Below are 16,632 nucleotides of genomic sequence, written 5' to 3' on the forward strand. Positions count from 1 at the left end.
CTTTCGCACATTTGAGATTAAATGTATCAAAGAAAATTTACAATCTGATCATGAAGTAACACCTAGGTGCCTAATACATAGGTGCCTAATAATGCATGTATTATTAATAATAATTATTAATAATATTGATAATAATAATAACAATAAAAGAGACAGGTATGTGATCCATTTTCTGAAAACCATTTATCCATAGAGATCAGAATTATGGGAAGGCCATCTCCCATAGACTCCATTTAATCAAATAATTCCCATTTTTCAAAATGATTTCCTATTTCTTTGTAAAAATAAAACAGTACCTTGTACTTGATCAAAACTAAGATTTAATTAATACTTATTGGAAGCAAAGCAATCCTACTGGGTTTATTCAATAAATAATTTTAAATCATTATTTAAAAAAATAATTTTAAGGTACAGTATATTGATCCAAATTACAGAAAGATCCCCAGGTTTCAAGCCTTCTGGATAACAGGTCTCATGCCTGTATAATACTATATACTTTGGTACCATCTACCCAACAGGAAAACGTGACACTGGAAAGATCAGGAAAATATACTTTCCCCCACACAAATGTAAACACAACATAAACTCAGAGGTTTAATTCTGATTTATATTTTAGTTTTACTGAATGTTTGAAAAAGACACCTTATTGCTATAGCCCAGGGCCGGAACTAGGGGAAGGTAAATGAGGCACATGCCTAAGTTAGGCAGGATTTTAGGAGGGCGGCATGCTGCCCAACCACACCACATTGGTTCAAAAACACTGGGGATGCACTGGAGATACAATAATTTTTTAAATTTCCCATGCGCCAATCCCCATGGCTCCTGTCACTCTGGAGACAGGGGTGACGAAGGGTAGTGGGCCTAGGGGCGCCCACTATGTAAATCCGACCCTGCCGAGAGGGTAGTGAAGTCTTGAATCTCCCTGCCAGGAGATGTTATGACAGTAAATATAATAAATAAAAATAAATAAAAGACATGGGCTTGGATGTCTTCTTGGGAAGGCAAAAATCTCCACAGTAAGATGCTAAATTGATCAGTGTTTTTCTAACGATATGTGATGCTAGGGATCACAAGGCATTTTCCCAACTCAAATAAAGTTCCCTAGCGCTTTGACGCAAGCACTCGCGGAGTGGAAGGTTCGCACAGGTGGCGGGCGCTAGGACCCTGAGGGCTTGGGGCGCCGTGTCAAGAAATCTGGCCCTAGGAATATAGATTTATGTTAGTTTAGTTACCATGAAGTAAAAAGTATGGGGTGGTGGAAAGAATGAACACAATACTAATGTATCTAAATAGTGCTGTATTGTGGTATGTCTGTGAAATTCAATTAGAAAAAAGGCAAATTCATATATATTCAAATAAAGCAAAAATGCAGTGTGTGTTATCACAAGATAAATATGCCAGCAATAGCACAACACTAAAAAACACAACTATTATTAGAGCATAAAATACAGCATGTCCTTACATACGAATACATCCTATATTTGGTATTAAGCAGTCTTCTTTAAAGCCTTTATCTGAATATTACAAATAATGGCACGTCATTTTGGCCACACAACCTCAAAGCAAATAAAATAATTTATGTGCAATTGCATGGGCCATTCCCACTTGATTTCATTGATTGGTCACAGTTGTTTCTTTAGGCCTTAGGCACTTTTCTGACATTTTGTATAAAAGCAAAAGTTTATTTACACAGCTTGTATACCCAGTGACAATGTGCAGAGTGATTCTTGGGACTTTGGTCTACAGTACAGCTCCAACACTGCACCTACCAGAGTTACTTGGACAAATGTAATAATTGATGCTTTGACTGGTGATTTAATGCGGAGAGAAAAATTGAAAGTGTAACACATGGCTTGGTGATATTTTCATTAGGAATGAGCCAGTTCTTGGCAGTAACAGAGGATGAAATAGAAAGGGCAGTTCCTGAAATATAACTGGGATGAATCTTTCATGCCAATGTCTAAGGGCACAGACATTTCAAAATTCTCTCCTGAACCTGCTGGCCATACATGCAAAATTTCTTTTGAGTACATTTAGGTTGGCCCGCATATATGACCTGATATCCATGTAATATTGACATTGGCAGGTTTGAATATTCTTATCTTTTGGTGCATTGGCAGATGATGTAATGGAGTAGAGTCACAGTTTCTCTTTCCTTAATGTTATGATTGTTGAAGCTGTCAAACAATAAAAAAAATAGAATACGGTGTTTGGTCCCTCATTCTAATTCTTCCCATTTAGCCTGTGGGTCTGTTAGTAATATAGGTTGCCTTTTTGGCCAACGTATGGCCACCTTTATTAAATAGTTCAAACAGGAGTAGAAAGTGCAGTGTGACATGAGTCCAATCAACAGCAGCTAGGTGGTGAGCTGCATATGATGGCAAACATGTAAAAGTTTAGGTGTCTGAAGTCCTGTTCCAGATCGGAAATATATAAAATAAGATTGACAAAAGACAGTTTACTTCTTTGTAAATCAGTGAGATTTAGACATTTCCGATTTTAAAAAAGGGTATGTGCTTATGTAAAGTTTATGAAAATAGGATGAAACAGTGAAAAATTTCTCCATGCCCCTGAGAAAGGTATACTAAGTGCATAACTTGAATATAATAATACTATTGCACACTGGATATGGCACAGCAACCATCTACACCTGCATTAATGCGTCCAAAGTCAACACATATCTTTCCGGAGTATTTTTGGCTCTAGCAGTGACTGATTCGAACAGGAGAAGAATGAGGTCACTTAGCAAAGTAAAACTGCTCCACTGCAAACTGGGTTCATTATACAGTGCAAGTCTGTTGAACAAATGCATTGTTAGCAAATTTAGACAATGAATAAATGATGAACCAAATTTCACTGGCACCTATGAATATGCATTGCTGCCCCCTGTAGGGTAACCAAATTAATTACTTGCCATTTTACTGCATTTTTGCACTAGCCACAAAATAAAACAAGATCCCCGGTTGATTTGTAACTATGAGAAAGCTTCTATATAACTTTGATTAAATTCAATATCAGATGGCCAGACACTAAATTCTGCACACTTTACAGTCATTTCCCAAGTCAGCAGCTATTTAAGAGCTACTGGGTCAGAACTTGTGAATTAAGTAGTCAGCAGGGATTAATTAAGTAGCGACAGGCCCCCAAAAGCTTCCATTATTGTTATTTAAACATCAGATTTTATGGCAGAGAGCAATGTAATCTTTGCTGAGGTTAGCTTAGCTAATATTGCAGAGTTAAGAGGAGATGACAGAAGGCATTGTTAACGTAAATCCACCATAAGCGCACTATTGAAGGCCTTGAATAAATGCAGCACTATTGTCAACTACACTGAAACAGACTGCTGGCTTTTCAAGACAACTTGCTAGTTTATAAATACAGGCTCAGACATAATTGCTGCTGATTAAATTAGAAGCGGCATAACTTTGGCCACAGTGCATCATGATGATTTGTGATCACGCTTTACTGAACAGTGGGAATATATTGCATAATGCACCAGCTGCAGACCCCTTTTATGGACCCTGGCAGTGCTAAAGATGTCACAATGTATCTTCACACCAAAAAAAAAACTATTTTCCTTGGCATTTCTCAATTCAAATATCAAAGCAGAGTTTAAATAGCAAATACAGTTCTCCCCGAATAAGTGACTTCTAATGTCCTAATTTTTCACAACAGGGGGTACTTTTCATTACAATTTCAGTGAGTCATGTGACATAAATGACATCACTAAATATGGATTATAACTGGTAACCATTATGAGAATAAAATTGAAAGGATATTCATAGCTCTTGTGCATTATAACAATAGCAGGGATATTAACAATGAAACCGCTTAGCATAAACATTTGCTAGGAAGAATGGTTACTTGAATTTCCTATGCTAACAGAGATTATTTCTTAATCAATGAAGATTTTCAAGAGTGATAGAGATAGTCTGTCTAAAAATTGTTCACTTTAAAATAAAAAAAGTGACCATGTTTTTTAACGAAACCCCTGGAGGCAAAATGAAAAAAAGGGTAGCACACCAATTAAACATTGACTCTTTATCATAATTCCTGATGACAACGTAGTTTTATTGGTGTAACTTCCATTAAATGATTGACATAGATGGTATATCTGCCGCTAGATGGTAGATTTTTTTTTTAACAACTAAATCAATTTTGAGTCAAGTGTAAAAAGAAAGCCGTAAGAAAATCCATGTTTAAAGGTTAGTTGAAAAATGCTCCTGCAAACTGCACATCATAATATAATATTTTTGGGACATTTGTGGAAAAAAAAAACTTGACTTTTTCAAGATTTATTATACCCCAAGGCTGCAAAAAGTCAGAATCCAAAAATCCGCCATCCCAGACCTGCCGAGGTTGCATATAAGTCAATAGGAGAGGTCCCTATCCTATTTGGAAGTTTCTGTGTTCTGCGCTGGAATTAACCTGAAAATCCAACTATTTCTGGCTATACAGGAAAAAATCAAAAAAAAAAAATCCGGACTTTTCGGGTAAAAGCCTGAAAAAAAATCGAGCGATTTGGGAAAAAATTCTGAAAAAATCGTACAATTCAGATTTTTGATCCATTTTATTGAGTTTTACCCCGATCTTATTAAATCTTGCTTGTTAATTAATAAATAATGTCAAATGGATTCTAGTTCGGTCAGACTTTTTTAATTTAAAAAATCAGATAAAGTCAGATTTTGATAAATAACTCCTTAATGTTGGCAACTATGAAATCTATGTAAATTGGAGTCCCCATTTTTATGCAAACATTACCACCTTTTATAATCAAGTTTATGCATTACCAACTAGTTATTTGATGGGTACATCCATTCAACATTCAAACTTTGATATTTACTATACAACAATTCAAAAAAATATACACTTGCCCCTTTTTCGATGCTCCCAGTCTGACAGAGGGTTCCTTCAGCAGCAGGAATACTGTTGGTAACACATCTGTTACTTTTACTAAGACACCAGAGCTCTCTACACACTTCCTAGGAAAGAAGGCAGAAGCAAGTTGATCAGAATAACTTACAGATACAAACGTAGGCTTCATTAAACTATAATTCTTATCACTGCTAACTTCAAGTTTGCTTACTGGCGGTTCTTCCAAGTCAAAACCAGATCGGGGTGAAATGGAAAATGATAGAGAACAGGTTTTTGTTTAATTCTTGACATCAGAATGTCACTAGCAATAGGACAGAACTATTTAGTAAAGCATCCTGTATTAATTTGTGTTTTCATCTGTATTTTAAGACTGGTTTAACACACTGTGAGGGCAATGTTAACTGCTCATTGGAAATCAAGTGCTTATGGTATGTGTTAAGGTTCACAGTTACAAACACGTAATAATATCCAGAAAATATAAAATCATGTTGTCTTACAGGTCACAAAGTCTTGACCTGTTGGTTAACTATGTGGTAATTTGAGATACATCAGAAACAGCCTTTAAAAGTGGTTTAAGAGTTTTTAGCAGGGGAGGCTGGAAAGGACACAATACTTTTCACGTTTTATAGATTTTTACTTACTTTATTAGAACTAGCATTAAAACTAGGAAACTATTGTGGTCCCACTTTTAGATGAATACTAAAAATTAGCCTAATGGTACAGTATCCTTGTTGGGAGACAATTAGAATGCAAACAAAAATGTGCACACACTAAATGATTGTGAAATATAAATCACATTGCTTACTGACATTTAGAGGATGACTCTTTCAGTATCACTGCAGGAGGCTAAAAGTACTAAGAAAAAAATGTCTGCCAGGTGTTCAGAACTGCCTTGTCAAGACTGACATTTATTATAAGCAGATACAGCTTCATGGATGACATAAACAAGTCAACATTATACACTAATATTTAAGAAACTATAAAGAAAAAAAAATACTTGAAACAAATCAAAATTGTGTTATTTGAAAGTGACAAAACAAATTAAGTCAGGCATGCAATGGTAACTTTACTATCAAGTAATTACAAACAAGGGAGAAGAAAGTAAAAGAGGGGGTAATTATAATGTCTAAAAGCTCTGGTGCCCTGAAGGAAATATTAAAAGTCTTGCAACCTTTGTTCTGTCACTGACAGTTTGTAAAGCTGACTGTACTCTCGTTATGCCATCAGTAACATCTTTTAACATCTGTTATCAATATGACTGCCTAAAGCCATCTCCCAAGAGTGACCCACAAAGGTCAATCAACTATAATGGGTTTTGTTTTTTTTAGAGATAAAATGATCAAGCAGCACAAATCTAGAAAGGTTTCACCACTGAAATAAAGTAAAATTTACACCGAAAATTACCGAACTATGATCAAGTTTTAAAGAGTTCTTTATCGTTCTTCACAAATTACAAAAATCTAACATAGGAAAACACATTTAAGATATTTAGAATAAATCGTGAATACTTTGGTCCGGGTGCAGGAACACAAAGTGGATTTCAGAGTGAAAATGCACATTTGAGCAGAGGGCCAGAACTAGGGGTTGGCAGAAGAGGCAGGTGCCTAGGAAGCAACAGTGGGGAGACACAAGTACATAACTCTTCTGCTATGCCTACCCCATACCCCTTATGGAAAAGGACCTTGGAGTCCTTGTAGATGATAAACTTGGCTGTAGCAAGCAATGCCAGTCAGCAGCATCAAGGGAAAATAAGGTCTTGAGCTGTATTAAAAGGGGCATAGAGTCATGGGAGGAGGGGGTCATTCTTCCACTGTATAGAGCACTTGTAAGGCCCCATCTAGAATATGCCGTACAGTTTTGGTCTCCATCACTCAAACAGGACATTATTGTATTAGAGAGGGTACAGAGAAGGACAACTAAGCTGGTAAAAGGTATTGAAAATCTTAGCTATGAGGAAAGACTGGCCAAATTGGAGATGTTCACGCTGGAGAAGAGGCGCTTAAGGGGTGATATGATAACTATGTATAAATATATAAGGGGATCATATAATAATCTCTCTAATGCTTTATTTACCAGTAGGTCTTTCCAGCTGACACGAGGTCACCCATTCCGATTAGAAGAAAAGAGGTTCCGCCTAAATATTCGGAAGGGGTTTTTTACAGTGAGAGCTGTGAAGATGTGGAATTCTCTCCCTGAATCAGTTGTACAGGCTGATACATTAGATAGCTTTAAGAAGGGGTTGGATGGGTTTTTAGCAAGTAAGGGAATACAGGGTTATGGGAGATAGCTCATAGTACAAGTTGATCCAGGGACTAGTCCGATTGCCATTTTGGAGTCAGGAAGGAATTTTTCCCCCTCTGAGGCAAATTGGAGAGGCTTCAGATGGGTTTTTTTTGCCTTCCTCTGGATCAACTGGCAGATAGGTAGTTAATAAAAAAAAAAAAAAAAAAAGGTTGAACTCGATGGACATGTGTCTTTTTTCAACCTTACTTACTATGTTACTATGTTACTATGTAATCCAACCTTGAGAGAAAAGGAGCATCTGGTGCCCTTCAAAGCAATTTTTAAACATTATAGTGACAAGAAGGGCACCTCATCACTGCCCTGCACTTTTATTTTCTCCCTCCCAACTCATGCCCATCAAGGCTTACACACACTTATAAGGGTGGGGGATCCAGGACTAATTCTGTCAAAACTCAATCACATAAAAATGTAAATCAAAATCTTAAAATCACATTCTGCCCATCATTTTAAATGAGTCTGCCATAATTTGAATTAATCTCAAAAGCTTTACACAACTCTACACAAACTCGCCAGCTCTTAAATTTTTCATATTCAAGCTGCAATTAATAAATCTTCTTTTGAAAGCCAAAAAAACATCTTATTACAGTATTTTATATGTTAAGAAATCTGAACCAGAAAAAGTACTGTCTCCGTATTCTTGCATAACCATGGAAGAATTTGTGCTAAACAAACCAAAAAAAAGATAATGACAATAAATTGTTCTTTTACATATTATTATTAACATGTAGCACCAACATATTTCGTAGCACATTCAAAAGGTATTGTTCCATGCAGATTTGTTTTTTTCCAATATCTACTAATTAATATTTACTAATTAATATTTAGTACTGTATATTGGACAAAAGGTATACATACATATATAATACATACATTTTTAGCTGATGTAAGTTAATAATTAGGTATAGATAAGTCTAACAGAAGTATAAACACTCTGCATATTTTTCCAACTGAATTAAAAAAAATAGTAATATTCCATGAAATTAAACAATGAACTCTGGAACTGGACATGTGTGTTTTACAAGGTATCAATGTTTCTGAAGAGCAGACAACTGCCATATTGTGGTGTAATGATCAAAACCTCTTACCCCGTATTTACATTGGCGTGATGTTGCTCCATACTGAAAGCGGCACTGTTCATCTGCATCATATACTTGACCTGGAGCAACAGCAGGGTATAAGAAATCTCGCTTTGGAGGCTCATTGTCAAGGCAAGTACCACGGCCTGAGCTGTTGAGTAAGAAGACAAAGAGCCATTAAGAAACAATCAGTGGGGTAAATTTATAAAAGAGTGAAGATAAAGATAGCCACAGTTTGCTAGAGTGAAATTCCACCACTCTCCATTCATTTCTATTGGATTTTGAAAGGTGTATTTATCAAAGGATGAACTTTCACATTCCTCCATTGATAAATACCATAGAAATGAATGGAGAGTGGCAGAATTTCTCTCTAGAGGACTGTGGTGATAGCTAACTTCTTCTAACTCTGAAGCTGTAACCATCAACATGCATTTCTCTGCAGGAGATTTTTCACTGGCATGTGACCCTAGCCTATATGAGTATTTGTTTTGCTAATCTTCTTTGTTGTATAATTACATTTTTTGTTGTTCCGTTATTTATTCTGTTGTTTATGGGGTGCGGCGTCCTTCCTAGTTAAAGGGGAACTATCGTGAAAATGAAAATGTAATATAAGCTTCCTCATACTGAAGTAAAAAACTTTCTAAATACAATCAATTAAAAATTCTGCATTGTTTCTGAAGTAATAAAATTCATCTGTGTTATGTTTTGGGTAGCCGAGGATGAGAAGAGTATAACAGTGCTTTATTAGCAGAGTCATGCAGGCATTACACAACAGTAACTTTCACTTTTAAGCTGTCAGGAAGTATGCACAGTATAAGTCTGGGCACAGTGACATCTATAGACCATTTGTATAAAAACCACAATCTGTGCTATTCCTTTTTTCAGCATTTATTTCTCTTCATTCTGTCTTCATTCAGCAGTTGGGTGTCAGATGAATGATCCACTATATCTTATAGGGGGGCTTCCTTTTCTAGCATAAGAATTAGAGCTCACTCAAATTACTGATTCCAATACAAAAAAAAATCTAACAAAATAACTGCCTTTTGCACAAATTCTGCATGTAGAGAGACATGATTTCTGGTGATTTTAATAGAGTGAGTTTGAATACATCTTCTAGGTAAAAGGAGCCCCCCTATAAGATATACTGGATCATTCATCTGACACCCAACTCATGAATGAAGACAGAATGAAGAGAAACAGATGCTGAGAGAGGAATAGTGAAGATAAACTTGATTATTTCAGAAATAGTACAGAATTTTTAATTGATTATATTGAAAGTTTCTTATTTCAGTATGATGGAGCTTGTATTAAATTTTTATTTTCACGATAGTTCCCAATTAAATAACGATAGTGGAAAACAATGAGTAATGTTTAGTAAAGATTAGTAATGTTTTTAAAAGGCTATTAGTGTCTCAAACGTTTCTGCATTTGGCACAATACCGAATATTAAAAACTGTGGAGTTCAATTCTTAACCCTGCTAGCCATGCCATCAAATGACTTCTAGTAAACATATCATTACACAATAGAAGACTTGTAGGAGATAAGTTGTTGACCAGCCTGAGAGGCAATGGCAGCTTAACAAAATCTAGAAATGGAAACCAAGCCAGTAATGCCATCCTAGAAAGACCAATCTTCCAGACAAACTTGTAAAATGATTAGTAGTTTATAAGGAACTTAAGGATACAGCCTTACGTGTTTCGTATCTTACAAACACTTAATCATAGAGCCTATGATTAAGTGTCTTTAAGATATAAAACGCTTAAGGCTGTATCCTTATGTACCTAATAAACTACTTATCATTTTACAAGTCTGTCTGGAAGATTGGTCTTTGAAGTGCCTGCTCAACTACAACACGGTTATCTGCTCCCTTAGCTAAAGGTTCAGGGCAGTGCAACTGGACCCCTTCCTGTAACTGGTGAGTTTAACGTTTTTGAGAGCAGAGAATTCTATTTATTATCAGCTTGTGATCATTATTTTCCTTATTGCTATACTAAAAACTAGAGCGGGGAAGCAAAAGGAAAGTCATTATATCCTAACATTTCTATAACTGTAAAGCAGCCAGATAATGTTGCTTTTGGTACTTGTTACAGAAAAAAACTGAGCAAGAGCAAGACAGGGTAAGATTGGGATAGGAACAATTAACACGTTATCATTGAGTCTATCTGCTCAAAAAAAGTGGTCTTAAAAATACTACACTTAATTCAGAACATAGTAACATAACCAGTTAAATCCGTTTATTATGCCCTTTTAAAATACAATAGATTTCAAGTATGTTTCCAATATACTGCATAAAATCATGTTTGCTTCCCGATTTATATCTGCCAAAATAAATCCAACAAAATCAGCTTATTTTTTGGATGACCGGCCAGCAAATGAATCAGAGGATTCGAAGTAAAAAAACTTCGAATTTCAAAGTGTTTTTTGGCCTACTGTGACCTTCGACCTCGAATCGAAGGATTCAAACTAAAAATCTAAAAGCTACCGAACCCAATGTTAGCCTATGGGGAAGGTCCCCATAGGCTTGGCTAAGTTTTTTTGGTCGAAGGATAATCGTTCGATCGTTGGATTAAAATCCTTCGAATCGTTCGATTCGAAGGATTTAATCGTTCGATTCGAAGGATTTAATCGTTCGATCGAACGATTATTCCTTCGATCGTTTGATCGAACTATTTGCGCAAAAATCCTTCGATATTCGAAGAATTTTAATTCCCAGTCGAATATTGAGGGTTAGTTAACCCTCGATATTTGACCCTTGATGAATTTGCCCCTAAATGTACGGAGGTCCATATGACCATAAGTCATAGCCAGATTTTAGTATCTGAGACAATAAAAAAATGGATACATTTTTTTTTCCTGTATAGTATTCATTCTAAATATGAATTGTTGGATGATGTAGTCCTTTCGTTGTTTAGTTTGGTTCAACTTCAGAGTTAGGCACTGCCAGACCTAGTGACTTTCACAATATAAAGAATAAACTCTGGAGAACCAATTGCTGATTAGTGACTCATTTATTCAAAACCAGTGCACGACATGTTTCGGGCCCAGTGGCCCTTCCTCACAAGCACCTGAGGAAGGGCCACTGGGCCCGAAACATGTCGTGCACTGGTTTTGAATAAATGAATCACTAATCAGCAATTGGTTCTCCAGAGTTTATTCTTTATATTATTCATTCTAAATGCCTGCAAGGAGAGTACAAACCATATCCAGATTACCCCCTCTAGCTACTGGGTTTGAGTGAAACTCCTCTAGAGAGACACCTAAAAGAAAAACCCTTGCACATTGCAGAGAAAGGGCTTCACTCTGACTTAGAAATGTTTCCCAGACAGAGATAAGCATACTCAGCTGATCACAGTTAATGTTTCTCAGATGAGTTTGAAATAAGAACCACTAATTAATACAAATGTTTAAAAACTTTATGTAGAGTTCTTTGGGTTGTGATGCAACATTCCCTAGTTCCCTAACCACAGCATTATAAAATTTAAGCTATTCTAGTGTTAATGTATGTTTTCAGTCTGCAAAAAAATGTGTTGTTAATCAGAAAAAGCAGTTTACTTACTACTACAGCAGCTTGTCAAAACAATCTGCTTCTGATATTTGGTACGACTGTTTAACTGTATAAATAACCCTTTTCCAGACACGATAATTAAAACATGAACATGTAGGTATATACATACTCAAGAAAGCTGGTGATGTAGTCCCTGCTACAAGCCGACCAGGAGAAAGGGTTTGTGTTAGATGTAATGTGTGCTGCCATTAGCTTAGCAGCCTCATGGCCTTTTGTCCCACACGAGTTTCCAATTCCATCGTGGTTCATACCAAAACTGGGAGAGAAGACACAAAGGCAACTTGTAAACAGCATTATAAGTGACCATTTATTTTATTATAATGCATATATTTGATGAATTTACATTCAGTGAAATTCATGCTATCAGGGTGTAGTCAATGAAACACTTTGCAAATCCATTTAAAGGGAATGAAAACCATGTGTATTTGTGCCTGGTCTTATGTAATATTATTGAAGCATCACACTCTGTTCCAAAGAGATGATTTACTTCCGTTATTCCTGTAAGCTTTGGCATTGTCACCTGATCTGGGAAAAAGTAGTCAGTTGGGAAGGTTTAGTGCTAAAGCTGAGATTATAGATAAGCAGGAGATAAAAAAAAAATGTATGTAGATTTTTGTAGAACAGCAGCAATACATTAACATACAAGGGGACAACTTTGTTGTTTACATTGTTACTGGAAACTAATTTCAGTCATCATCTCTATACATTGTATGAAACCAATATACATAATATCATATAATAATATCATACATTTAAATATACATAATATCAATATTTTAATTTCCCTGTTAAAGAGAGAATACAGAAGCTTCCCAAATATAAGTTTTTTGTGCCCAAAGCTTAGAAGGAATTTCAACATTTCAAAAGGCAGCCTGGGCCTACCATCCCAATTCATTGACCCCCATAGCAGCACAGCTACTTTAAATATTCTAGTGGCAGTGTTACAAGAGACATAGCCTCCGATGAACACCTGTTTACTACTCATGACTTCAAAGCTTATTTTTTTGCAACGAAATTAGCTTTACATATACAGCTAATTTAGGATGTATTCAGTAAGCTAAAAATGCCCTTAAAGGAGAAGGAAGGTTAAAACTAAGAAAGCCTTAACAGAAAGGTCCATCTAAATATACCAGTAAACCCCCAAAGTAGTGCTGCTCTGAGTCCCCTGTCAAAATAAACACAGCATTTCTTTCCTTCTATTGTGTACACATGGGCTTCTGTATCAGACTTCCTGCCTTCAGCTTAACCTCATTGCCCTGGGCAGGAGCATGCTCAGTTTGCTCCTCTTCCACCCCCCTCCCTTCTCTACTGTAATCTGAGGCCAGAGCAGGGAGAGACTCAGGCAGGAAGTGATGTCACACCACATTAATACTGCAGCTCCTATCGTAAACAAGCAGAGAGTTTCTAGAGCTTTTTACTCAGGTATGGTAAAACATTCTACAGAATAATTATAGCATTCTAGCTTGCACTATTTCAGCTAATCTATTGGCAATAAAATGCCTCCGTAGCTTTCCTTCTCCTTTAAAAGGAACAAAAATAATACTTAATACCTTGTACCTTTCAAAGCCCCTCATCCTCCTGAAGCTCACCACTAGGGACCCTCTAAACCTGGTTGTAAAAGCAGGGTGGTGAAGTCAGGTTTGCAGTCTTCATCTGACACACTTTAGATCCTATGCTCTGAGACCACAGACCAAGAGCACATATAGCTAGAGCGTCTACAACTGCTAATTCTCCAGTTGAAAGGATGGACAGTATGAAACTTTAACAGCTGCAATACCCTCTACCCTTACTATGAGTTTGAGTGAGCTGAATAAAAATATGTTTCATAAAAAAAAAGAATCAGGCATTTGGATATAGCAACAAATGACAAATATTATATAAAATACTGTTACATAATATAATGGATAACTGAACCCCACTAGATGAATCCACATCAGTATTCAAGTAAAAAAAATGTTCAGGAAATAGGCATATTCAAGTGGATGTTGAAGTGTAAAGATGTTCATAGCAAGCAAACCATACATGATATGGCTCAAGGGAATATAGGAGGGAAAAAAGCCTCTGCTATATTATAGCATTTGCAACTCAGACAGTGGAAATGACTTTTTCTTCCAGGGACTGAGACACAAAGACTGATTATTTTTCTTTTCCAGACAAAACATTACCACTATAGTCATAACATCCTGCCACTTTACAGCACCAAGTAGACAGGCAACTATACATATTTTAGAAGCCATCAAGATTATATCTGTATGGCCACATCAGTTATTCCTTTAGAAAACATAATAATCTTTGGAGGGTACCACTTCCTTTGTGGATGTAAAGAGCATTAGGTTATGGTGAGTCTAGGCACAGTATAGTATAGTATAGTATAGTATAGTATACAAAGGTTCTGTTTCATCAGTATGTATGAGGCTAAACTTATGGAGTGTGGTTCAAACATTGCTCGGCATATAAAGCATACAGATGCACAAAAATTCAGAATGTAGCAATATGCAAAATGTTTATAAACACTTGTCCTAGAGAGTACTTCACAGAGGATGCCAGTTCAGTCCTGGTCATGGATGGTACTATACATGTAGCAATTACAGCTAATGCAGCTACATTTTGTTTAATACACTGTCCAATGGACATATAAGGTTTATTTAATACAATTTTAAATGTTTGATCCTATGATATGTGAATATCACTGGGCTTTGCTACATCAGATTCCATTGAGGTGGTAGAAAGCATAAGGGGCTAGTAACACCAGGGAAACAAAAGCTTCCATTCTTTGTATTTCTTATTATTTTTCAGTTCGCCCAAATTTTGGAAATTGCAGAGCATTTTCGGCCCCAAACCCTGCTTTTAGTTAGGAAACTCATGCAGTGTTTCCTTAAAGATTGCTTGAGCCCGAAACCCAATTTCACACACACTAGGTGGATTTATCCCAAAAATGAGCAGTGAATGTGCATGTGTTAGCTCTGGAACTATGATTTATTCCAGTGCTCTGTAAAAGGTTACTTGGTTCCTGATTAAATTGAACCTTAACTTTTAAGCTCCCTGGACTCTATAAAAGTACTGCAAAAAAGGGGGTCAATACTATATAAAGAATAAATAATAATAACAACAGTAATCTCTTGGTACTGCACTTAACATTAAATACAGTGCCTATAAAATCCCCTTTGTTAAAGTATGAATGTTTGCATAAATAAAATATTAATTATTGAGACAGCCAGATAGATAGATAAATAGATAGATAGATAGATAGATAGACACCTAGATAGATAGACAGAATTTCCACACCTTGGAAATGTCTTCAGCATCAAATTTATTTTGCATTTGTGGGGCAAAGCGTGTTGTGATGATGTCACGCTACATTGTGCCTTGTGGCCATGGACGTCGCTATCTTGAAACCAAAGTAGAGCATACCCTTGACACGTGTGAACTTTAACTCCAGATTTTTTTGGTTTTTCATCATTTGTAGTTTTGGCTTTTTTTCTTTTAACCTTCCCGACTTGTGATTTTCAGTCACCTTTTCATCAAGTTCCTCTGAGAGTTGATGTGTCTTCCTAGGTTATGCTACAATACTGACTTACTAGATGGACTTTTCAGATACACATGCATTGTATTTACGTTCTACAATTACCTGAAAGCCCTTGAGGTTGAGGTTGGTTGGACCACGGATTATTTAGGTGTGTCATATTAAAGGATTGCATTTTATCGCTGTAACTAATTTAAATCACTCTGAAGAGATGTTAATACTTTGACTTGACAGTTTATTCCTCAAGATTATTGTAATAACAAAATGAATGTTACAGTCAATCAACGTCCTATGACAATAAAATGTGAAAACTTCCAAGGGGGTGAATATTTGTTGAGGCACTGCCATCCACTCACCAAGTAAGAATGCCAATAACAGATTACCAGGATATTTACACAATTAAAAAACATGGATAAACACAGCAGAGCCAACAGTAAAGACACTACTATAAAAGATTAGTAGTTTAAAGACAACATAACCACAGGTATTGGATCCATTATCTGGAAAGCTGTTATCCAGAAATCTCCAAATAACGGGAAGATCATCTCCCATAGACTCCATTTAAAACAAGTAATTCTAATGTTTTAAAAATATTTTCTTTTTTCTTTATAATAATAGTATAGTACCTTGTAATTGATCCAAGCAAAGATATAATTTGTCCTTATTGGAGTAAAAAAAAAATTCTATGGGGTCTATTTAATGTTTAAAAGATGTTCTACTAGATGTTTTTACTACTTAAAATTACAGAAAGAGCCCTTATCCAGAAAAACCCCAGTCCCGAGCACTCTGGATAACAGGTCCCATACCTGTTTAGCCTAAATATAACACAAGACATAATTAATCAGACGTGTAGAATCTTCAGCACTGCCATGAAAGTACCATTATGTTAGTGCTATAAATTCTATTTTCTATATATAAATTCTATATTTGTTAGTCTTAGAGGCCCATTTATCAAAGGTCGAATTTTAAATTCATGTGATTTTCTTTTTATTCGAGTATACTCACAATTCGACTGGAAAGTTATTTATGAAAGATTTTGAATGTCTAATATTCGATCAAATCGTTCCAACCCAAAAATTTGAATCATATTCGATTTGTATTCAATCCATATGAATGTCAGGAAGGCTATTAAAGGAGAAGGGAAGTCTTCGTACACTTGGGGGTTCCAAATGTTAGGCACCCCAAGTGATTGTATCTACTTACCTGAAAAACCGGGCCGGTGCTCCTATCAGCAAAAAACTGCACCAGTCTGGGGTTATACCAGTGAGCACCACGGAGCGATCCTCTT

General features: G+C 36.0%; 1 protein-coding gene across 2 annotated transcripts in view; it reads right to left on the bottom strand.

Annotated features, from left to right (window-relative positions):
- The window catches only part of adamts6.S (ADAM metallopeptidase with thrombospondin type 1 motif 6 S homeolog), a 169,695-nt gene that overhangs the window by 58,873 nt on the left and 94,190 nt on the right, over positions 1–16,632 (bottom strand). For both annotated transcript variants that reach the window (XM_041580554.1, XM_018241541.2), the window contains exons 10-12: positions 11,931–12,077; positions 8,265–8,406; positions 4,875–4,982 (exon numbers count right to left, since the gene is read on the bottom strand). In XM_041580554.1, coding sequence (XP_041436488.1) covers positions 4,875–4,982; positions 8,265–8,406; positions 11,931–12,077 — 397 coding nt within the window. The remainder of the gene's footprint in view (positions 1–4,874; positions 4,983–8,264; positions 8,407–11,930; positions 12,078–16,632) is intronic.

The sequence above is a fragment of the Xenopus laevis genome, chromosome 1S (assembly GCF_017654675.1).
Source record: "Xenopus laevis strain J_2021 chromosome 1S, Xenopus_laevis_v10.1, whole genome shotgun sequence".
NCBI classification, from domain to species: Eukaryota; Metazoa; Chordata; class Amphibia; order Anura; family Pipidae; genus Xenopus; species Xenopus laevis.